This window comes from Macaca nemestrina, chromosome 14, assembly GCF_043159975.1.
Source record: "Macaca nemestrina isolate mMacNem1 chromosome 14, mMacNem.hap1, whole genome shotgun sequence".
Classification (NCBI taxonomy): Eukaryota; Metazoa; Chordata; class Mammalia; order Primates; family Cercopithecidae; genus Macaca; species Macaca nemestrina.
In genome coordinates this window covers 66,856,875-66,880,162 of record NC_092138.1, presented here as the reverse complement: position 1 = coordinate 66,880,162, position 23,288 = coordinate 66,856,875, and the positions used below count along the sequence as shown (strand labels likewise).

At 47.4% G+C, this 23,288-nt stretch overlaps 1 protein-coding gene across 1 annotated transcript; it reads right to left on the bottom strand.

Moving 5' to 3' along the window:
- Window positions 1-1,191: 1,191 nt before the first annotated feature.
- LOC105477375 (RNA polymerase I subunit E) lies at window positions 1,192-21,830 on the bottom strand. The gene is made up of 12 exons (XM_071078033.1): window positions 21,647-21,830; window positions 20,973-21,076; window positions 19,797-19,873; window positions 18,024-18,109; window positions 14,888-14,946; window positions 13,901-14,045; window positions 12,320-12,427; window positions 11,601-11,697; window positions 9,385-9,518; window positions 6,735-6,816; window positions 5,838-5,969; window positions 1,192-4,641 (listed from the first exon to the last, which is right to left on the bottom strand). Exons 1-12 carry the CDS (start codon window positions 21,720-21,722, stop codon window positions 4,482-4,484), a joined length of 1,260 nt encoding a protein of 419 aa, XP_070934134.1. The 5' UTR covers window positions 21,723-21,830; the 3' UTR covers window positions 1,192-4,481.
- Window positions 21,831-23,288: the final 1,458 nt, after the last annotated feature.

Genomic DNA, 23,288 nt, shown 5'->3' with positions numbered 1-23,288 from the left:
GTGGTACATGCCTATAGTCCTAGCTACTCAGAAGGCTGAGGCAGGAGGATGGCTTGAGCCCAGGAGTGCAGTGAGCTGACTGCACCACTGCTCTCCAGCCTGACTGACAGAGCAAGACCCCGTCTCTAAAAATCAAAACCAAAACAAAAGACTGACTCCAGGGCTGCAGCAGGGAAAGTACAAGGTAGGCCTGGAATATCTTATGTCAGAAAGGAAGCACCCTTAAAATGATGGGATCCAGGAGGTTTCCTGAAGGAACTCAAGATTGGCCAAATACGTACAATCCGGGCATCACAAGGAATCACAGTAACAGACTCAACTCCACACAGAACACAAGACTCTTGAGTCTATGCCGATAACCAAATGAACACAAAACTTCTAAGGGCGAGAAACAAGCTCTGCCTTATAAGAGCATGCCAATAATTAGAATAATTTACAAAATCACCATTTTGCAACCATCTTCGGAATGCATTCAGCAAGAATCATCCATTGAGGCTGAAACTAGTAGGTGAAAGTTTGATGAGGAACAGGATACTTAGTTTCAAAGTATCCCTCCACAAATTACTTATGAACTAAAAAGGAAAAACAGTAACTTCACAAAGGGGAAAACACCTTAACTAATACAAGTTAACAGCAGCAAGGAAAGCACAGCCCCACATCCTGGGCCCCTAATGTGATGCACTTGGGTGAAGCATCACTTCTGTGCTATCCTGCCAAAAATGGAAATCCTGATCCGATCACAGGGAAGCCCCAAATGTCAACTGACAGACAACCTACAGAATAACACCTCACTCTCCAAAATGTCAAAGCCAAGAAAATCCAATACAAATCTGAACTGTTTCAGATTGAGCAAGACCAAAGAGGCATGGTGATTGGTGAAATTTGAACATGAACTGTGGGCTAAGTCATAGTATTGTATTAGTGTCTTATTCCCTGCATCTGGTAGACCGTGGTTATGGAAGAGAAAGTCCTGATTCTCAGGATGTATACACTGAAAAGTACTTATGGGTAAAAGGGTAGGATGTTTTCCTCAAATAGTTCAAAGAGAAATCTCAAAATATCTAAAGCAAATAGTAAATGGGACAAAGTATTACTAGTTGGAGAATCTGGGTAAAGGATATACAAGAGTTCTTGCAAGTTTTCTGTGTAACTGTACCAAAATACTTTCTGAAAAGAGAAGACACTTGAAAGAATGTTATGTAATTCACTATTTCCAGGTTAGGGTCTCCTGCAAATGTGGTAACTATGCCTTCTTGACCCCATCCCAATTAACAGTGTCCAACAGGTCAGGGCAGCAAGCAGAGACTTCCCTCCAAGGAACAGACTTCATTCTGTTAATCGAACCCTGCAAGTTAAGACTATCCCACAAATTACAAATCTTCAGGGCACCAGCATCTGGCTCACAGTCCCCCTTTCTTCAAGGAGGCCATCAGGAGACATTCTGGCAAATAGCTTGGTGAGATCAAGGTATCTTCTGGGAAGCTATTAGTAAACAAATGGGCTTCTACAGCCAGAAGAAACCCTAGTACAATTCCATTATTCTGCAAGTGTTTTCTACCTAATAACCCTGCCAAGGAAAGTCTGACTCATTCTGCAGACACTGACCACTTTTATGTCAGGTATTGTGCTAGGTAGAGCCCTCTTCTGAGCCTTTCCTAAGGATTCACAATGTCCTAATATACAGAAATTTGCTTTTTAGCCCTGGGAATGTGTCCCCGACATTTAGCAAGATACACCTGTTGACAAACATGACAAGTATTTGCCCGCCGAGTCTTTCCCTATCCATACCACCAGTCATTACCACCTGCTTCTCCACTAGGTCAGAGGTTGTTCAGAGGGTCCCAGTCACATGCTCTGTCCAGTCATTTCCAGAAATTCAGCCTCAAAGTGTCAAACCCATCTGAATTTTAAAACTAATCACAACCTGAGGATGTATTAGAAGTCCTTTTCTGAGATTATTTTTTCCAAGAAAGAGTCACATACTTGATTTTCACAACGGCTTAAAGAAAAACAAGAGGTAAGTAGATTCCCTGCCCACACCTCTGCTGGAGGAAGACAAAGTATGCTCCAAGTGCCTCCTACCCAGGGCCAGAGGCAGTTGGGGACAAAGCAGAGGAGCACGGCTCCGAGGGCATCCCAGAGCACAAAGAAAAAAAGGTGCACCTGCCCCAAAACTCAGCCAAGACTCCTTTCCACCGTGACTCCCAAATGGAGGGCCCCAGGTGCTGTGTAAACTTCTCCTCTCAGAGGAGCTGAGCTCTGTCTCCCTTCCTTCACTGACCCGGCCTCCCAGGCACTGAGTATCACAGATCTCAACTGCTCCCACTTGAAGCAGGACCCTGGCGATCTGAGACTGGGCTCAGGCCACGTACCTAAGCCTTCCTGTGTCACACTTCGGTCCTTATAGCACCCCTCTGGACACAGCTTCTCCATCTCCTCAGTGGCACATACAATTGGTTGGCAGTTATAACCCATTCATGTCCTTCCAGAATGCCTCCTGTAACTAGAGGCTGGCGAGCTGAAACCCATTTCAAAGACTCCCTTGCTGCTAGGATTCTACATGCAAATCAGGCTCCTACATATGCGCACCAGAAGGAAGCAAGGTGGAGGCCAGCTGCTTGACCTTTGGCTGTCTCTGGTGACAAGGTGGTAGAAATACAGGACCTTTGAAAGTATAGGTAGGCTGGGTGCGGTGGCTCAGGCCCGTAATCGCAGCATGTTGGGAGGCCAAGGTGGGTGGATCACGAGGTCAGGAGTTCAAGACCAGCCTGGCCAACATGGTGAAACCCCATCTCTATTAAAAATACAAAAAGGCCGGGCGCGGTGGCTCAAGCCTGTAATCCCAGCACTTTGGGAGGCCGAGACGGGCGGATCACGAGGTCAGGAGATCGAGACCATCCTGGCTGACACAGTGAAACCCCGTCTCTACTAAAAAATACAAAAACTTAGCCGGGCGAGGTGGCGGGCGCCTGTAGTCCCAGCTACTCGGGAGGCTGAGGCAGGAGAATGGCGTAAACCCGGGAGGCGGAGCTTGCAGTGAGCTGAGATCCGGCCACTGCACTCTAGCCTGGGCGACACAGCGAGACTCCGTCTCAAAAAAAAAAAAAAAAAAAAAATACAAAAAAATTAGCTGGGCATGGTGGCACATGCCTGTAATCCTAGCTACTCGGGAGGCTGAGGTAGGAGAACTGCTTGAACTGGGACCCGGAGAGCAGAGGTAGCAGTGAGTAAGATCGTGCCACTGCACTCTAGCCTGGGCTCCAGAGCGAGACTGTTTCAAAAACATAAAAAGAAAAAGAAGAAAGCATGGGTAGCTGAAATCAGCAGCCCTGTGGTGAATCTTCAGCTTCGTGAATTCCAGGAGCAGTTATGGGGCAGAAGTGGCTTCTGAGTCCCCGAAGGCAGCCCCAGCCGTGTGTTCTTGAATTCAGCAGTCCCGACGGCAACCTTCCAATTCCCAGTCTTCTGGCCCTTCTCACGATTCTACAGCACCTTATCCGTACATTAAAATCCTTTCTTCTTAAGATACCGAGAGCAACTGATTTTCTGAACTTAACACTGATTGATTCATTCTCTTCAAAGTGTGGCCTTCAGAGCTGACCCCTGCCTTCTATGTGGCCTCAGCCAGGCAGAGAAATTGGGTCACCACTTCCTCTGACTTGGCTCCACCCCATTACAACAGGCTGTATCCTACTGGCCTGTGGCAGCTCCCCATCACACTGGTGACCCAGTTACCTTCTGATAAAGCCTGAAGTGTCATTTCCCAGGCGTGCTGAGCCAGATCCTCCTTCCTTACCACGTGCTCCACTGATCCTTCCAGACCTACGAACACCACTTCACATTTCTCTTTGGAAACCTTCATCCATTAGGTTTGACTCAGCCTGGTGAGATCTTTCCCCCAAGCCCCATCCTCCCAAATCCCCACACAGGTGAACCAACATGAGAAACATCTGCCATTTATAATCACAGCAGTAATGCCAAAGGAGAGAGATGAAGTCCAACCTGGCCATCACTTTATATTTCTGCATAAGACAAACACAATTGAGATGCTCGCTTCTGGCTTCATACCTGTGCCAAAGCAAGGCTTTTTTCCTTATTTTACTTTTTTGAGACAAGGTCTCACTCTGTGACCCAGGCTAGAGTGTGGCCACGCAATCATAGCTCACTGCAACCTTGATTTCCCAAGCTCAAGTAATCATCCTGCCTCAGCCTCCCGAGTAGCTGGGATTACAGGCACATACCACCAGGCCTGACATTCCCCCACCCCCACCCCCCACGGATGGGGTCTCCCTATGTTGCCCAGACTGGTTTCAAACTCCTGAGCTCAAGTGATCTTCCCGCCTCGGCCTCCCAAAGTGCTGGGATTTCAGGTGTGAGCCACCATCCCTGCACCTTTCCTTTTTAAAACATAAAAATGGAAATGAATAGGACCAGCCAGTGGCTATGATGCAGCCAAAATGCCGTGTCTGGAAAGTATGCATCTAGGTAATCTTCCTCCGCTTTGCCAGGCGGTCTGAGGTCTGGGCTGGAGGCAGTGGGAGGGACAGGGTGCCCAGTTTGTGATCTTCTTCACTGCCGGCGGCCACAGACACCCTTCTTTTGGAGATCTTCAGCCTCATGGCTTTGGCTATCTCCATCATCCTAAGGAAGACACAAACAGAACAACTGGAGAGACCCCTCAATGTGACTGTTCAGGGGGCTTTGGCAAAAGGTAGCACACATTCATGCTCCAGGCCATAAAGACAGAATCCCAAAGGTTGCCAGCAGGCACAAAGCCCCTGGCAGAGAGGCAGGCAAGGTCCCCTCACCCACTGGGAACCATTAGCCAATTTCATTTTAATGTGCTGCCCTTCAAAAAGATCCATACTGGTGATGAAAAACCAGGGTATCCAGAGCCCTGTGAGCAAGTTTTTTTTTACCTCCCATAACCAAACTTTTAGCAACCAGGATTGAGCACTCGGTAGAATCTGACAGGTTCCAAGTACCTGTTATCTTTTTTCAGCCTCACTGCCTGTGGGTACAGTTTGTGGACAGCCCTCAGAACAGTCCCTCCATGGACTGCTACAGAGTCCAGACAGAGGTGTGTTCACAGGCTCTCCTAGACACCCTCTGGGTTCCCGGATGTCAGATGCCCCTAAATCACTGACAAAGATCAGCTGACCCCACGGTTCCTGGGCAGCTCTGCCCCTACTGTCTGAATCTCCTCTACGAGGCCAGCCGGAGCCGAAAAGGTCACCTCCACCACCAGCTCTCCCAGTCTGGTCAGAGAAGTGCAAACATGACATCCCTGCCAAACGGAGGTTCCACCTGGCCTTGAACACGTCCCCTGGCAAACCCTTCCATCTGATTGTGAGGAAGCTCTTCTTACTAAGCTCAAATTGGGTTATCCTACAACTTCCACCCTGGGCTGCACCCCTCAGACCCATACAGAATCCCGCTCCCCTGTGACAGCAATTCAGAGAATGGAGGCTGCCTGGTTATTCAGGAACAGAATGTTATGGAAAGGCTCAGGTCTCAAGGCCAACTACTCCCCTCTTGGTTGTGTAACCTTGAGAAAGTCATGTACTTTTCTGAGCCTGATTTTTCAATTGTTTTCTAGGGAAATCAGTGAGATAATGACATAATTTAAGACCGTGCCTAGCACAGAGAAGGCACTCAGTAATGTCTAGTTACTCATTCAGTCAATGATTCATTCACTGAAAATAGTCCTCTAGTTCCAAGTTGTTCCCACATTTAAACATCCTCAGTTCCCTTGGTGGTGCCTCATGCTTTCCAGTGGTACCAGAAATAAGACATCAAGGCACCCTGCAGGGAGCTCTTTATTCTGTTGTGCTCACCTTTTCTCACTGAGCTTCAAGTCCCCCTGTAACATTGTCAGGTCAATTTGGAAGTCATGTATGTGCAAGGCAAGTATGATCACATATGCAGTAATCTTCGCCTTCATAGAATCCGAAATTAAGTTCCGTAATCTAGAAAATCAGTGGCAATAAAGGAGAAACAAAATTAAACTCTCAATTTCTCCAAAAGCAAAATAAGAACATCCAACCCTATTCTCATATGCACTGAATGTCTTCCCAATTTCAGGAAAGGAAAAGGAATGTGGGTGACTTCTTTGCCCTTCCAAGGTTCCTGGGCCTCACGCACAGTGGAGCAGTGGGCCAGTCCATGTTTCCCTCTGAGGCAGACAGAGAAGGCTGGGCCTACACTCTCCCTGGACACCGCTAGCGCTGAGTCTGTCCCCGCCTGCTCAGCAGGGCTGCTGGGAAAACAATCATCCCGAAATCAGCTGTGCTGATTCTTCCAAGCACACTCTAGAGCAGAAAACATACTCCAGGCAAATGGCAGGAAGGAAGCCCGGGGCAACGCTTGCGGGTCTTTCCTGAGTCACCGAGTTGGGCTGCCCTTTTCTGCAACACTGCCTTTCCGCAAACACCAGCTCTGTGGGACATCAGGAAGGGCTCTTCAAAAGTATGTGAAGTAAAACAAGTCTTTATTGGAGGACTTCCCAGAGCTTCTAAGATTCCCCAAAAGTAATACTTTTCCAAAAAGGACAGAGTATGTCATATTTAGCGTTTGCTAAACTTACTGGGGCCCCAGGAGCCTTCCAAATGGCAGCAGTCTCTTCAGCACTGCATCTCTGTGGACGTGGAATTGAGTCCAAGCCCCTGCTGCTCACTCCCAACCCTCACCCACTTTCTCCTGCACAGGAAAAATCCCAGAAACCACCCCCTGACCTGCCATTGTTGTACGTCAAGCAGGTAAAGTGCTTCAGCAGTTTGGTGTTGATGATGTGGGGAACTCCAGGTCCCAGGGCACCTACAACACAAAGTTGAGTTTGATCATTTTCTCTCAAAACCCTCAGGCCACACCTCCACCATGAGTTGAGAGAAAAGCCAGGAGCTGGGCCACTGTAATGACCAGAACCAGGTGGTAAGAGAAGCAGGGCCCACAAAGCAGAACGGCCACATCGAAATGAAAACATGCTTGGTGTGCTTTAGCCTGCAGCTTGCCCTGCACAAGAGATGCTGGTGATGGGGCAGTGACAAGAAAACACAGCCGGAGGCCTAAGGACGTAGATTTAACATGACCTTAGAAAACAAAAATTGTGCTGAAAGCTCAGGGAGAGACGGGGAAAGCTGGAATTGGAATGTGAAAATAAGAACTAAGTGACCAGATGCAGTGGCTCACACCTGTAATCCCAACACTTTGGGAGACCGAGGCAGGCAGAACACCTGAGGTCAGGAGTTCAAGACCAGCCTGGCCAACACAGTGAAACCCCACCTCCACTAAAAATACAAAAATTAGCTGAGTATGGTGTAATCCCAGCTACTCAGGAGGCTGAGGCAGAACAACAGCTTGAACCTGGGAGGCAGAGGTTGCAGTGAGACGAGATTGCGCCACTGCACTCTAGCCTGGGCGATAGAGTGAGACTCCATCTCAAAACAAAACAAAACGAAACAAAACAAAAAAAAACTGGCTGGGCATGGTGGCTCACGCCTGTAATCCCAGCACTTTGGGAGGCCAAGGCGGGCAGATCATGAAGTTAGGAGTTCAAGACCAGCCTGACCAACATGGTGAAACCTTGTCTCTACTAAAAACACAAAAATTAGCCAGGTGTGGTGGCGGGCACCTATAACCCCAGCTACTTGGGAGGCTGAGGCAGGAGAATCCCTTGAACCCAGGAGGTGGAGGATGCAGGGAGCCAAGATCGAGCCACTGTATTCCAGCCTGGGTGACAGAGCGAGATGCCATCTAAAAAAAAAAAAAGAACTAAGCAAATACAAGCTGAGTGCGGTAGCTCACACCTGTAATCCCAGCCAGCACTGTGGGAGCCCAAGGAGGGTGGATCACCTGAGGTCAGGAGTTCAAGACCAGCCTGGCCAACATGGAAAAACCCCGTCTCTACTAAAAACACAAAAATTAGCTGGGCATGGTGACGCCCGCCTGTAATCCCAGCTACTCAGGAGGCTGAGGCAGAACTGCTTGAACCCAGGAGATGGAGGTTGTACTGAGTCAAGATCATAGGTCTGCACCCCAGCCTGGGTGACAGAGCGAGATCCTGTCTCAAAAAAAAAAAAAAAGCATGACTAAGCAAATACAGTCATGTCCCACATTACGTTCTTTTGGTGAATGACAGGCCACATATGTGACAATGGTCCTGTAAGATTTTGTTTGACACAGGGTCTTGCTGTCACTGAGGCAGTGGTGCATTCATAGCTCACTGTAACCTTGAACTCCTAGGCTCAAACACTCCTCCTGCCTCAGCCTCCCAAATAGCTGGGAGTACAGGCGTGCATCACCCCAGCTAATATTTTTATTTTTTTGTAGAGACAGTGTCTTGGTATGTTGCCCAGGCTGGTCTCAAACTCCTGCCCTGAAGTGATCCTCTCACCTTGGCCTCTCAAATTGCTGAGATATAGGCATGAGCCAACATGCCCAGCCGGTCCCAAAAGATTATAATATCATAGTTTTACTATTCCTTTTCTGTTTAGATACATTTAGATACACAAATGCCATTGTGTTACAATTGCCTATAATATTCAGCATAGTAACATGCTGTATAGGTTTGCAGCCTAGGAACAGCAGCTTATAGCATATAGCCTAGGTGTGTAGTAGGCTATACCATCTAGGTTTATGCAAATATACTCTGTGATGTTTGTACAATGACAAAATTGCCTAAGGATACATTTCTCAGAACATATCCCCATCATTAAGTGACACATGACTATACTGAAAAACAGGAGTATAGACTATTGGATGCCCAATCACAGTAACAACTAAATATGCCTTGTGCCTAAAACCACAGACATCTCCTGGGTTTCCAACTCTGGGTAGGTATGAGGGTGTGACCCACAAAGCGTCCTGGCTACAGGTGACACTGGGTTACCATCAGATTGACGCTCTCCTGTTAGAAATAAGCTGACACAACACAAACCTGCCACAAGCTTTCAAGATACATATGTGTAACTCATAAGCGCTCTCTCCACACACACACACACACACACACACACACACACACACACACACACACACACGGCTGATGTTTGTTCTAACAGTCCCTTAAAATTTTCATTTTATTTGACCTGGATATTCTACCTTGCCTAATGCGGAATAGAAGTAGCAAATGTTAGCTCTGGAAGGACCCTGAACTCTCATATAATCCAACGTGGCCCCAATTTTCAGATGAGAAAAGGGAGATCCAGAGAGAAAAAGGGGCCTGGCAAGTCCCCTCGACATGTCAGCAGTACCAGCAGGAATCTCACAGTTGACAATAAAGACCTGGACAGACACATTGATTTTCTTCTCTCATTAGAACTGATCTAAGAATTATAGACAAATAACAGACTGGAAACAATTAGAATTAAATGTTTACCATAGACTTACTTTTCCGCTTAACTACCCTCTGAGCTCGAAATTTGATGAGGGTATCCAGAAACCATATGCATCGGGCCTGGCGGTCTCGGCTCTCCACGTCTGATGGCAAAGACTTCAACGCTTCTATCACAAAGGTGCAATGGCTAAAACAAGGAAAAGAAAGAGAGGCTTGTGTCAGGGTAAGATGGGCTCTGTCAGGAACTATTTCCCTCTCACAACAAGAGCAGCAGGCGCCTCTCACCCCTGACACACTCAACAGCTAATGAAAGCCTGGGCAACAAGGCAAGACCCCATCTCTACAAAAACTTAACCAGCATGGTGGCACACTCCTGTGGTCCCAGCTACTCGGGAGCCTGAGGCAGGAGGATCACCTGAGCCCAGGAGGTCAAGGCTCCAGTGAGCTGTCTGCGCCACTGTACTCCAGCCTAGGTGACAGAGCGAGACCCTATCTCAGAAACAAAAAAACAAATGAACAAAAGCAGCTGATGAAGGCCAGTACACTCAACACTCCTTGTAACAGGAGGAACATGGTTTAGTGCAGGGATCAATACAGGGCTAGACAGTAAATATTTTAGGCTTTGGAGGCCATACAACCTCTGTTGCAACTACCTGACTCTGCCATTGCAGTGCAAAAGCAGCCACAGATATTACTTAAGTAAATGAACAGGGCTGTGATCCAATAAAACTTTATTTATACTTTACTTACTCACAGGCAGCAGGCCAGACTTGGCATGTGGGCCGTAGTTTGCTGACCTGTTTTTATAGTCAGGAGCATACACTCTGTAGTCAGCCTGCCTGGGTTTCAATCCTTTCTCTGCCATTTAATGTCTTAGGCAAGTTTCTTTTTTTTTTTTTGAGACTAAGTCTCACTCTGTTACCCAGGCTGGAATGCAATGGCACAATCTTGGCTCACCACAACCTCCATTTCCTGGGTTCAAGCAATTCTCCTGCCTCAGCCTCCCGAGTAGCTGGGATTACAGGCATGTGCCACCATGCCTAGCTAATTTTGTATTTTTAGTAGAGATGGGGTTTCTCCACATCGGTCAGGTTGGTCTTCAACTCCCGACCTCAGGTGATCCGCCTGCCTCGGTCTCCCAAAGTGCTGGGATTACAGGCGTAAGCCACCACGCCCAGCCAGGCAAGTTTCTTGACATCTGGTACCCTAGTTTCTCCATCTATAAATTGGGGCCGATAGTACAGGTACTTTTCTCCTAAGGATTTTTTCTAGATTAAGAGATGATGCCAGTAAAGCTCTTAGAACAGTGCTTGGCAATAATGTTAAGGCTCAGTCAATGCTCACTATTATTTTCAGGCACTGTTCTGCTAGCAAGACCCTGGACTCACAGAGATAAAAAGGCTCTTCAAGATCATCTCATAGCTGCCTCATTTTACAGACAGAAAAACTGAGGTTTCAAGAAGGGAAGATTAGGACAGAGCTCGGGGACTCAGTTTTCAGACTCCCTGCTCAGAGTTCGTTCCTGCACCGGCCCGAGTCACAATCACATTAAGACAACTATGAACCATTAATGAGCTCTTTTTTGGAAATATCTTTGAAGAGAAAAGAAAAAAAAAAGTAGTAATAATAGTAATTCCAAGGCACTGGAAAGGTGCTAGAGTTCAATGACAAGCAAAATTTAAAAACAAAAATTAGAGGAACAAACCTCAGATTGACAACTCTTCATCAAAATCAAATTATTAAAAGAAAAAACTCAAAAGCAAAAAAAAATCTCACCATCATCCTAAAAGAAGCTGTTTTAATGGGAAAGAGGAGGGAGAAGGAAATAATCTCTGATTTAAAATATACAGTATTTTAAATACATAAATTGAATGTTAGAAAAGCTCGCCTACCATATCATCACAGAGAAACCATCACTTTGGACAGCACCCATTCCCAGGCCAGCATTTGGGCCCTGTCAGTGACAATCAGCATCAGCATGACACTGGGTGACACAGGCCAGCTCTGGTTCCCAGCCCCGGAGTAGAAGGCCTCACCACCCTTTGCCCTGTCGCAGGTCCCATGCACTCAGAGACCAACCATCTCCCCTGAATGTGACCCACAGCTCCTGGAAGCCCAAACATTCAAGAAAACACTGGCTCACTAATGTTCAAATGCTGAACAGACATACCTCCTCACTGACTGACACCCAAAGGACCTGCACAGTGTCTGACTACTGTTGTGTCCCAACAGCACTCCCCAGAATCCCCATCTGCTTAAGTAAGGGTACCTGTTCTCCTCAATCATCTTCAGTATTTCTTCTGATGTGACGTTCCTGAAAGCTTCAGATGGGCTCTGAAGAGCTTCATACTCAGCAGGGGAAAGAACTAGTTACAGGTCAAGAATATAATCCAACCAAAATAGAAACATCCAACTAGCTAGATCATCTCATAGCAGTGTCATGTCACAGACAGGTAAACTGAGGCTCAGAGAGCCGAAGATCACACAGGGCAGATCACATAGGGGCAGAGCTTGGTGACTCAGTTCTCAGACTCCCAGCCCAGAGCCCATTCCCTGCCCAGGCTTTTCTGCCTTTTCTCATCACAAAGCCACTGCAGACATTTTCCTTCTAACTGGACTCATTGAGTGGTGACATTCTAAGTTCCAACCCTTCCTTTTACAAAAAAGGAAGGGTTGCCCTAGACTTTGGGCATTTGACTGGTTCAAAAGTCTTATTTTGACTATCCATGGAGAGTGACCCCAAAGGTCTGAGCTGTGGGCATTTGGCATTTTGCTGAGGAATGGATTTGAATCCCAGGGGCTGGTCCCTCAGCTAGTGAGGAAGCCAAGTTAACCTCCTGGCAAGAGCACTGAGCAACTGCAAAGGTTTGGATGGAGCTCTTGTGAATGTCACAGAACACAGACACCCTCAGAAAACCTGACTATGCACTCACATGCAAACATCTCCACTTGTGAAATAACGCAGCTTTTCTACTGCAAGAAGGATACGATCTTCAAATTTATACACGTCTTCAGGCTTGGTTGCATCATCATAGCAGGGAGGAAGGTAGAGGGAGTCATCTTGCAAGTCATTGTGGATAGCATCACTGACCAGAGCTTTTCAATAAAGAAACAATCCACGTATCACCCTCTTTGTTTCCAGTTCCCCAACATTCTTTTCAGTCTGTACACTTGAGACCACCAACAGTCCAGAAACCCCAAGTGTTCTGCCAAAGTGCTTCTGCCAAAGTGACTTGGCCTTTCCATCAGGCTGACTGCTTCAAGACTGCCATGTTCACTCATGAACAAACACGAGCTAGGCACTGGAGAAGGTGGAGGTGGCAAGATTCCCCTCAGGTAACTTAAAATAGAGTTGGGACAGACAGCTGTGCTAATACAGAAACATTTGTAATACAAAATGAGAGAAACTAAAAGTGAGGGACGTCCAAAATAGCCTTTAATGGCTTAACTTCTAGAAAAATTTGCCACACATTGTAGGTGGAACAAAACTTTCAGAATATAACGCTGTAACTGTCCTACAAGAATAACTATGAGGCCAGGTGTGGTGGCTCACACCTGTAACCCCAACATCTTGGGAGGCGAAGGTGGGAGGATGGCTTGAGCCCAGGAGTTTGAGACCAGCCCAGGCAACATGGCAAGATCCCGGTCTCTCCAAAAAACTAAAACTAAAAAAATTAGCTGAGTGTGGTGGCACACATGTGTGGTCCCAGCCACTTGGGAGGCTGAAGTAGGAGGATCACTTGAGCCCAGGAGGTTATGGCTGCAGTGAGCCATGTCTGCACCATTGCACTCCAGTCTGGGTGATAGAGCAAGACCCCTTCTCCAATAAATAAATAAATAAATTTGTGAAAGTGTTGAAATCTATATAATCATAGGGTATGGAAAGATTTTCCAAAAATTACTAGAATTCCATTCTTAATAGAAAAACTGCTCTGCCCAGGGCACAGTGGTGTGTGCCTATAATCCTAGCTACCTGGGAGGCTGAGGAGGGAGGACTGCTTGAAGCCAAGAGTTCAAGATCAGCCTGGGCAACACAGCAAGACCTCATCTCCAAAACTGGTAAAAAGAAAAGCTGCTCTTACACAAACTTGCTTTTATGTTCAATTTGAACAATAAATACATTTTAAAATAATACAAATTAAATACTCCAGGGGCTGAATACCGGAAACAGAGCCACCGATCCCAAAGTGAAATGCCACCTCTGGAGGCTCACTTCCATCAACACATCAGCCTTTTTGACCAAAGCTTCCCTGCAACTCACAAGGAGAGACCTGAGGCCTTCTCCCTCCTCTGTGCCCTGTAGGCTGTAACCCCAGCGCCATGACCTTGGCAGGCACGTATCCATTCCATGTCTGTCCCTGTACTTGACTGTGAGATCACTAGAAGACAAGGCCATGTCGGATGTTTCTTACTACTTTCAGAGCCTGTCCCTGAGAAGGCCTTCAGCAAGAGGCAGAAAGGAATCCAGCCCTAGATCCCAGCATTCCATCTGTGGATAGGTAAAAGATCTCAAGAGAAGAGAAAGCTGTCATTATGGGCAGACTCTTACGCCAAGTTCCAACTTCTTACCAGTCACACCCTTCGTATCAATGATAGTCTCTGCAGCTTTAGCCACCGCCTGATTCAAAGATTCATTGCCAACTCTGTTCATTCTCCTGGCATTCAGAGCTCGCTTCTGTTTGGTGGTACCAAAGGCTTCAATACAAGAATCCATCTGTGTAAGAGATAAACCTGGTTACTGGGAACAGGGCAGGTAGGCGCTGCCCCTCCTAGCTGTGTCACTATGGGGACACTCTCAGCATCCCAGAGCTATCACTACCTCACCTGTGAATAAGACTGAATCGCACCTATTTACCTCACAGGACTGCTGTAAGCACCAAATGATATTAACAGATTGGCCTATCAGTAGCATCTCCATCAGTAAGATAAAAAGACTTGACTAGGATTAGGGCTGGGAAATCTGTAGCACACAGCTTACCATTCTCCCATTCTATACCCATAACAGACAGGGATAATAGATTTACCATTCTCCCATCCTATACCCGTAACAGACAGGGCTAATAGATCACTGACTCTTTCCCCTGAGCCAAAAGGTAGCCTCACATCCCTTCTCAATACAGTGCTCCACATAGCACCAGAGACTCAATCAATTTGCCATCTTGGGGTGAGATGACCTTTGTAGGGACCTTCTACATTGAAAATCCTCAAGTTTACTTTGTTTTAACATGAATATTTTCAGGCTACAACCAATATATTCTAAAACTTGGACTAAATCCTAAAAACAAGCATTATGCTACACTTGTATCAGCCCAGAGAACCGACTCCAAACATTGGCACAGAGCTGTGTTCAGCTGCCCGAGATGGCAGCAGGATTGTTCTCTGTGGGACCAAGGAGGCTTCTGCAGGCACAAACTAACTGTCCAGAGAAACAGACTGAATGAGTTGGGAGCAGCCAGGGAGACCCTTGTGTTCAACAAGCTCATTTCACTGATGGAGAAACCCAAGGTGTAGAAGGAACTTGCTTAAGGTCCCACAACTTAATTCTATCACACTCACCTTTTCTCTGTAAGTTTTGGTCTGACTGTCTAGTGCCAGTTCACTCTCAACTGATACATCTATCAAAACACACAAAAACAGAGAGAAAGAAAAGTCAATTGGGAGGCCTACAAATAGTAATAAATATTCATTTGTCTCTCTAAGAATAATAGATTTCTTTACTATAGGACTTCCCTGAGCCTAACATGAGTGTACACTGTGAATATTTAATATGTAGCTTTAGTACACAGTTAAAAAAACTTGGAGAATAAATTAGAGAGCTAAATCAAGGGGTCATCTGGCCCAACCCCTTCATTTTAGAAATTAAAAAACAGAAGGCCCACAGATGAAACGACTTGCCCCAGGTCAGTTCACCAGGTAGAGACAGGATTAGAAAACAATCCTTGGCTCTTTCCAGGAAATAATTTTGCTTTCTTGGTGAAAGACCTAAAAGCAGGCATAAACATGAGGTATGTGCTACTTATACGATGCTCTCTAATCATCTACAAAGTACTCAAATAAGGGGCAGTATAACCTACTAGACAACAGCACAGGCTCTGGAATACAAGCTCCGCCATGCCTGACAACAGCACAAGCTCTGGAGTGGCCTTGCCTGTTATCTCAGACATCACCCCTGATAAGGTCATCTAACCTCTGTGCCAGTTTCATCATTGGTAAAAAAGAAAAAAAAAAGAACAACAGTACTTACTCCAGAAAGTCGGTGTGTGCAAGGAAAGTGCTTGGAACAGTGACTAGCATACAGTAAGGACTTAAATGTTATCTCTGTGTGTGTGCTAGCTAGAATAAACTCATATTTACTAATTTCTTACATATAAAAACAAAAATGTGTTTAATCAACATGTTAAATTACAATTTTCCTTGCCTCCTTGGATTTTACAAGAACAGTTGGAGGATGACTTAAATATAGTTATATATGTTTGCAAAGCAGGGGGACACCTAGGAAATTCACAGATGGGTGTCAGGACTCAAGAGTCCTTTAAAATTACGTGTAGGGCCAGGCACGGTGGCTCAAGCCTGCAATCCCAGCACTTTGGGAGGCCGAGACGGGCAGATCACGAGGTCAGGAGATCGAGACCATCCTGGCTAACACGGTGAAACCCCATCTCTACTAAAAAATACAAAAAACTAGCCGGGCAAGGGGGCGGGCGCCTGTAGTCCCAGCTACTCAGGAGGCTGAGGCAGGAGAATGGCGTGAACCCAGAAGGTGGAGCTTGCAGTGAGCTGAGATCCGGCCACTGCACTCCAGCCTGGGCGACAGAGCCAGACTCTTTCTCAAAAAAAAAAAAAATTATGTGTAAAATTTGGCCGGGCACGGTGGCTCACACCTGTAATCCCAGCACTTTGGGAGGCCAAGGTGGGTGAATCACTTGAGGCCAGGAGTTTGAGACCAGCCTGGCCAACGTTGTGAAACCCCATCTGTACTAAAAATACAAAAATTAGCCAAGTGTGGTAGCACACACCTATAACCCCAGCTACTCAAGAGGCTGAGGCAGGATAATCGCTTGAACCCGGGAGGCAGAGTCTTCCATAAGCCCAGATTGCACCACTGCACTCCAGCCTGGGTGACAAAGTGAGACTGGGTCTCAAAAAAAAAAAAAAAAATTATATATGAAATTCCATATTTAAAAAAAAAACCCCATGTATTTGTGTATTACATATGTTTCTCAGAAGTAGGTCCAGGTCCTTATCAGAATCTCAAAAGGGATGGAAGAACTGCTTTGAGGGAATAAAGCTGGAATTAATGTCCCTGAGGTATCAGGCAGATTCACAATGCTCCCAGTGATTCTTTCTTGTCTGCTACCCTATCCTGCCATGGTTCTCAGTATTTAAGGGCATCACTAAGATTCAAGTTCTGAGATTTAAGGAACAGAAGCCCCTTGAACAGAAGCCCCTTGGAAGATCTCACTCTAGCCCTGAGCATTTGAAGATGACAAAGCAGAGAAGTAATGTAAATTCTTCCACTGGATTAGGGGAAAAAAATAGATCTTCCCCAAATTAGTGTAGAGACTTGTCCTCAACATGAAAGTTACTATACAACTTAATAAGCAATTTCCTTTGTCTACCAGAAATTCTAAAACCTCTTTACCCCAACTATAACGGTTAAGAATTAAGAAAGATCCCTTTCAGCCAGAACCACCATCTTGCAGTAATTCATCAAAATGACGAACAGAAAGGGAAAGAGGAGAGGAACCCGATATATGTTCTCTAGGCCTTTTAGAAAACATGGAGTTGTTCCTTTGGCCACGTATATGTGAATCTATAAGAAAGGTGATATTGTAGATGTCAAGGGAATGGGTACTGTTCAAAAAGGAATGCCCCACAAGTGTGACCATGGCAAAACTGGAAGAGTCTACAATGTTCCCCAGCACACTGCTGGCATTGTTGTAAACAAAGAAGTTAAGGGCAAGATTCTTGCCAAGAGAATTAATGTGCAGCACATTAAGCACTCTAAGAGCCGAGAAAGCTTCCTGAAACACGTGAAGAAAGATGATTAGAAAAAGAAAGAAGCTGGGCCGGGCGCGGTGGCTCAAGCCTGTAATCCCAGCACTTTGGGAGGCCGAGACCGGCGGATCACAAGGTCAGGAGATCGAGACCATCCTGGCTAACACGGTGAAACCCCGTCTCTACTAAAAAATACAAAAACCTAGCCGGGCGAGGTGGCGGGCGTCTGTAGTCCCAGCTACACGGGAGGCTGAGGCAGGAGAATGGCGTGAACCCGGGAGGCGGAGCTTGCAGTGAGCTGAGATCCGGCCACTGCACTCCAGCCTGGGCGGCAGAGCGAGACTCCGTCTCAAAAAAAAAAAAAAAAAAATTAGCCAGGTGTGGTGATGTGCGCCTGTGATCTCAGCTACTCAGGAGGCTGAGGCAGAAGAACTGCTTGAATCCGGGAGGTGGAGGTTGTAGTGAGCCGAGATTGCACCACTGCACTCTAGCCTGGGTGACAGAGTGGGACTCCATCTCAAAAAAAAAAAAGTATACATATATAAAACCATTTTCTCAACACAGACAAAGCAGAAAAAACAGAATAAATAAAAGTAACTACAAAATGTGTTTTGTAAATCTAAAACTCAAGCCAACTCATCCAGCAAACCCAAACTATGCATTGTTTCTGACAGCTTTCATGACTGGGACCTACCTGAAAACAGTGGCTGCATGTTGAATAATTCAGCATCGTATACTTCCATTTGGCCAGAGGTCTTGTTCAAAATTCCCACAAAATGCCTGAATAAAGAAGGAATAATACAAGTAATAACGGATTATTCAAAAGTATTATTTGTACAGCTTCCTTTTTTTTTTTTTTTGAGACAGAGTCTTGCTGTCGCCCAGGTTGGAGTGGAGTGATCCTGGCTCACAGCAACCTCACAACACCTCCCGGGTTCAAGCAATTCTCCTGTCTCAGCCTGTCGGGTAGCCGGGATTACAGGCACATGCCACCATGCCTGGCTAATTTTTGTATTTTTAATAGAGATGGGGTTTCACCACGTTGGCCAGGCTGGTCTAACTCCTGACCTCAGGTGACCTGCCCCTATCAGCCTCCCAAAGTGCTGGGATTACAGGTGTGAGCCACTGCGCCTGGCCCTTTTTCCTGTTTAAAAGTTCTCAATCTTGCCGGGCGCGTTGGCTCAAGCCTGTAATCCCAGCACTTTGGGAGGCCGAGACGGGCGGATCACGAGGTCAGGAGATCGAGACCATCCTGGCTAACACGGTGAAACCCCATCTCTACTAAAAAATACAAAAAACTAGCCAGGCGAGGGGGTGGGCGCCTGTAGTCCCAGCTACTCAGGAGGCTGAGGCAGGAGAATGGCATAAACCCCAGAGGCGGAGCTTGCAGTGAGCTGAGATCCGGCCACTGCACTCCAGCCTGGGCGACAGAGCAAGACTCAGTCTCAAAAAAATAAAAAAATAAAAAAATAAATAAAATAAAAGTTCTCAACCTTCTCTCTGCCCATACACCTGAGAAATGCATCACCTACTCATGGGTAACAATAATCTCCCTCTACCCCTACCCCCCAGCAATTCTCTGCATAGAGAGGGAAAAGGAAAGGATGGATGGGATGGGAGGATATGAGGTGGTTCTGGAAAACAAAGAAAAAAGCTACCAGGTGATTCTGGTAGTTGATCACATTCGGGCTCGCTGCTGTACTGTAATGGAAAACTCTTTTGGGGTGTAGGAATCTAGAATGACACTAGAATTTATGGCACAACAGTTTTATGGAGGCAAAATCAAGTAAACGGGAAGGAGACCAGTTGGAACTAGGGCATCGTTGAGAGGGGAGAGTGCAGGGTTAGTAGTTCTCAGCACCTATACAGCAATCTGACCTCTATTGGAGTATGGTCCAGTAAGGCTCAGAAAGGGCCTGGTTTGTAGTTCATTGTTGGGTACCATCACAGGGCCCTGTCTGCATCATGCCAGCCCCCGAGAGTGATATAGTTGAGGTTGGACAATCTTCATTGTACAGACGAGGGGTCAGTGATGGGCAGTTACCCAGCCACTCAGTCAAACAGCAGCACAGAGGGATGGGAATCCCAGGCTTCTCTTTCCCAGCCCAGAGCCTTCAACACTACCAAGTTCTTTACCTGTCGTTAGTTCCCAGGTAAACGTCACACAAGCTTTGACCTACTAGTCACACATTCCAAATTAATGGAGAGAGCTGCCTTTTGGAATAAGACAGCTATAAACAAACAAGGTTACAAATGAGGTTTTTAGGAAATTCAAGTTATCTTTCCTTTCCAGCAATGTCTACAGGTGAGGGGAAGGGCTCTATGTCTAATAGGAACACAGGAATCACCTAGTAAACCGCTCTAGATGGCTCCTACTGCCCTTAAAACAGACAGGAAACAGCAGTGCCAGTGCTGCCACCACTCCCAACCCCATCACCCTTCCCGCTGTCCCTTCCCCTGCCATTACCTGCACAAAGTGTTGCATTTGAGGGCTCCAGTACCAAAATTGTTTCCCACATAGGAAAGTCTATCTGTTTCAGCTGCCTAAAATGCAGAGAGGAGAAACTCCATTTACAACCAATGTTGAAAGGTATTAAGCATCATCTCTCTTTTCTACATTTGCTGAGGCTTTTGAATCCAGACTCACAATGGATTAGAACTAGTTCATCTCTGGCAGATGATCCAGCTCCACTCTCTCTAAGGGAATATGGGGTGTCCCTGCGGGGGAAGCAAGACAACTTTTGGAAGAGAAGCCTCAGATGGTGCTAGCTTCTAAATGGTATGAAAAGCTCTTGGGGGAATTCTATCACAAGACTTGAGAGAGAGGCCCTGGGCTTCTAGCACTTATAGGCATGCAACAAAGTGATTCTGTAAGCAATCTCTCTTTGGCCCAAAGTCCAAGCCCTTTTTCACCTTCTTTGCCCATCTCTCCCATGACTGTTCTTTGTATACTCTCAGGACCATGGCTGATTGACTCCCCAATCATAAGCAAGCTTTCCTGCTTCTCTGCATTTGTCCTCGCTATCCTTTTCACTTAGAACACCAAACCTTGACTGCCAAACCCTCGTTCCAGCCTTCAAGGCTCAGCTCCAACATGACCTCCCCAAGGAAGGCATTCTGGCAGAGACCTCTCCTCCCACTGAGCTCACTCTGCCCTGTAATCTTCCGCACGTGGCCTCAGAGCTTTGTGTAAAAGTGTCCCTCACAGCCAGTTCTCATCTCTCTAGAGCAGAGGTTCTCAATCCAGGGAAATCCACTCTGGTGCTACTGGCATCCAGTGAGTAGAGACTAGGGATGCTGCCCCCACAGCAAAGAATTATTGGCCCCAAAAGTCAATAGTCCTGAGGTTAAGAAACCCTGTTCTAGAGTATGAACTCCGAGTGGGGCTAGGCCTGATTTGGCTGTTTTCCTAGAAGCTTGCAGCACAGGGATACAGAGGAGGTTCCATAAATGCTTGTTGAAAGAATAAATGAATGAAAGATGGAGCCTGTCCCCACATCCCAAGTTGCTGGGCATCAGAGTTCTTCAAAGGTCCATTTGCTACTACTCTCCTGTTTCTCCCCTCACTCCCTCCCACACCACCCACTCCCAGGCGCCTTCTGAGCCCTGCAGAGTGGAGACAGCTGGCAACTGCTTCACTTACCAGGATCCGTTGATTCCTCTTCCTGGGGTTGGTGGAATCTTTGTTCTCATACAAGGTAAAGCGCATGTTGCCCGGACTCTGTAGCTTCCCGTTGGAGAACTGGACTGTAAGAGTGCAGCCCAAGAATCAGGTGAGAGCAGAAGGCCACACAATGTACGGTGGGACTAGACTGTCACTGGGAGGGAGTGAGTGTCAGAATGGGGATGGCAAGGAAGCTCGGGTCCTGACCCAAAGGGAACTAGAGGAGATCCGGGGCCAGCTGAGAAGAGGGGTTAGGGAGGTGGGAGAACCCTGGGGAGGGGCTGTAACAAGGGGGAATGTCTCGCGGAAGGAGGCTGACAGCAGACGCCTGGTCCACACCTAAAGTGACAGAAGGAGCCCCTGCCCAGTGAAGAGAGGGAAACGGGGGAGGTGGGAGACCTGGTGGGTGAGGGAACAGCAGGGTCCTGGACACAGCCCTGGGGAGCGGGTGAGTGGGATGTCCCAATCCGGCTGGGCGGTAGTGACAGAAAGACGGACAGGGCAGCCCCGACCGAGCCCAGGAGAGTGGTGGAGACTACAGGCGTCCTGGCCCCGCTGGGGAGAAGCCTAACGGAGTGCGAGGGGACAGCTGAGATACCGAGACGGAAGGGGGGAGGGTTAGAGGAGCACTGCTCCAGCTCTGCAGTCTTTACCCAGTACAGCTCTCTGGCTCCCGTCGGGCGCCCCACAATACTGCCACCTCGCACTCGGCAACACCTCCGCCGCCATCTCGCCTGTCTGTCCGCCAAGTACAACAGTTAAGACAGCAGTAGCCACAAACCCGCTTTTAAACACGCGGGAGCCTAGGCCGCGCGGCAGGCCGGAAAAGGCGTGGCCCCAGCCGGGCACCGCCCACAGTGCGCGAGCCGCGTGTCCCCGCCCCCCGCGCGGAGAGGCGCGGTCTCCGCCCACAAGGTGCCACATACTCGCGCGACTGGCCGAGGCGCAGCACGTGATTAGCTCAGCGCTCGCCTGCACTCTGGGTGTTGTAGGTCCAGAGCCTGAGGCGTCCTACGGCTTCAGCCTAAGCTTGCTGTGAGCCTTCTTCCGGCTCAGCACAGTCTAGAGAGAGTGTCGTCTCTCTCCTACCGTGACAAACACGTCTTCCCAAGACCTGAAAGACCAAGTTCAAATTTAGAATTATCTAACAGGAACTCCTTGAGCCCCAACTAAATGTGGCCGCTGGCAAAAAGCCGCCCCTCTCTAGGACCTCCCACCCACCCACGTGGACATCCAGTTCTACGTACAAGCTTTGTCCACAGTCCGACAAACAGCGCCCCGCAATGCGCTGTGGCGTGCACACATGTGGCCCGATCAACCCTGAGGTGATGGAACAGAAGCCCAACCAACCCCAGAGCCTTTGGCCAGGAGATTCTGGACTGAAATAGAAGAGGGAGTCCGAGCTGATAGACATGTCCCTTTTTCACTGCGGATTCAACCATTCTTCTGCACGGGGAGTTTTCAGAGCAGAAAAAAGGCAAAAGCAGGACCTTTAAGCATGGACCCTGGCCGAGGCCCCCTTTGCCCAAAGATGCGTGCTATTGAAGGGCAAGAACTCAGGCTGACTCCCCTCTGTCTTCCAAATCACCTTCTTTCAGGACTCTTTTCCTTCCACACATCCTCACACCCGCCTCCAACACCCAGAATCCTAGGAATAATCTTAAAGCCTGCAACTTGTCACTCTTTTCTAATTACCCAGTCTCAAACTTAAAGAAACACTGCAAGAACTTTTTTTGCCCTGAACCATTTAGAGTAAGCTGTCAACCTGATACCCTTTCACCCCGAAGACTATAGTATTTCCTACAGACAAGGACGTTCCCTAAATAACAACACAGCCATCAGCAAATTGCCAGGCGCAGAGGCAGAGGCAGTTCTATCCCTTGATTCTAGGAATTTGAGACCAGGCTGGGCAACATAACAAGACCCTGTCTCTACAAAAAAATAATCATTAGTCACGTGTGGTGGCACACGCCTGTCGTCCCAGCTACTCAGGAGGCTGAGGTGGGAGGATTGCTTGAGCCTAGGAGGCAAAGGCTGCAGTGAGCTGTGATGGTGCCATTGCACTGTAGCCTGGGCGACCAAAAAAAAAAAAAAAAAAAAATTAAACAGAAAACAATCAGGAAATTAACACTGGTACATTACTACCATGTAATCCTCACATCCCATTTAAGTTTACCATTGTCCCAGCGTTTGTTGTTTGTTTGTTTTTTGAGATAGGGTCTCAGTCTGTCACCCAGGCTGGAGTGCAGTGTTGCAAACAGGGCTCACTGCAGCCTTGACCTTCCGGGCGCAAGT

Coding starts and splice junctions, on each gene's coding strand:
- LOC105477375 (XM_071078033.1), bottom strand. CDS start 21,722: ATGGCGGCGGAGGTGTTGCCGAGTGCGAGGTGGCAGTATTGTGGGGCG. Junction 12,428..13,900: donor TGATACGAAGGGTGTGACTG/GTAAGAAGTTGG, acceptor TTTATTGAAAAG/CTCTGGTCAGTGATGCTATC. Junction 6,817..9,384: donor GAGGGTAGTTAAGCGGAAAA/GTAAGTCTATGG, acceptor TTTGTGTTGTAG/GTGCCCTGGGACCTGGAGTT.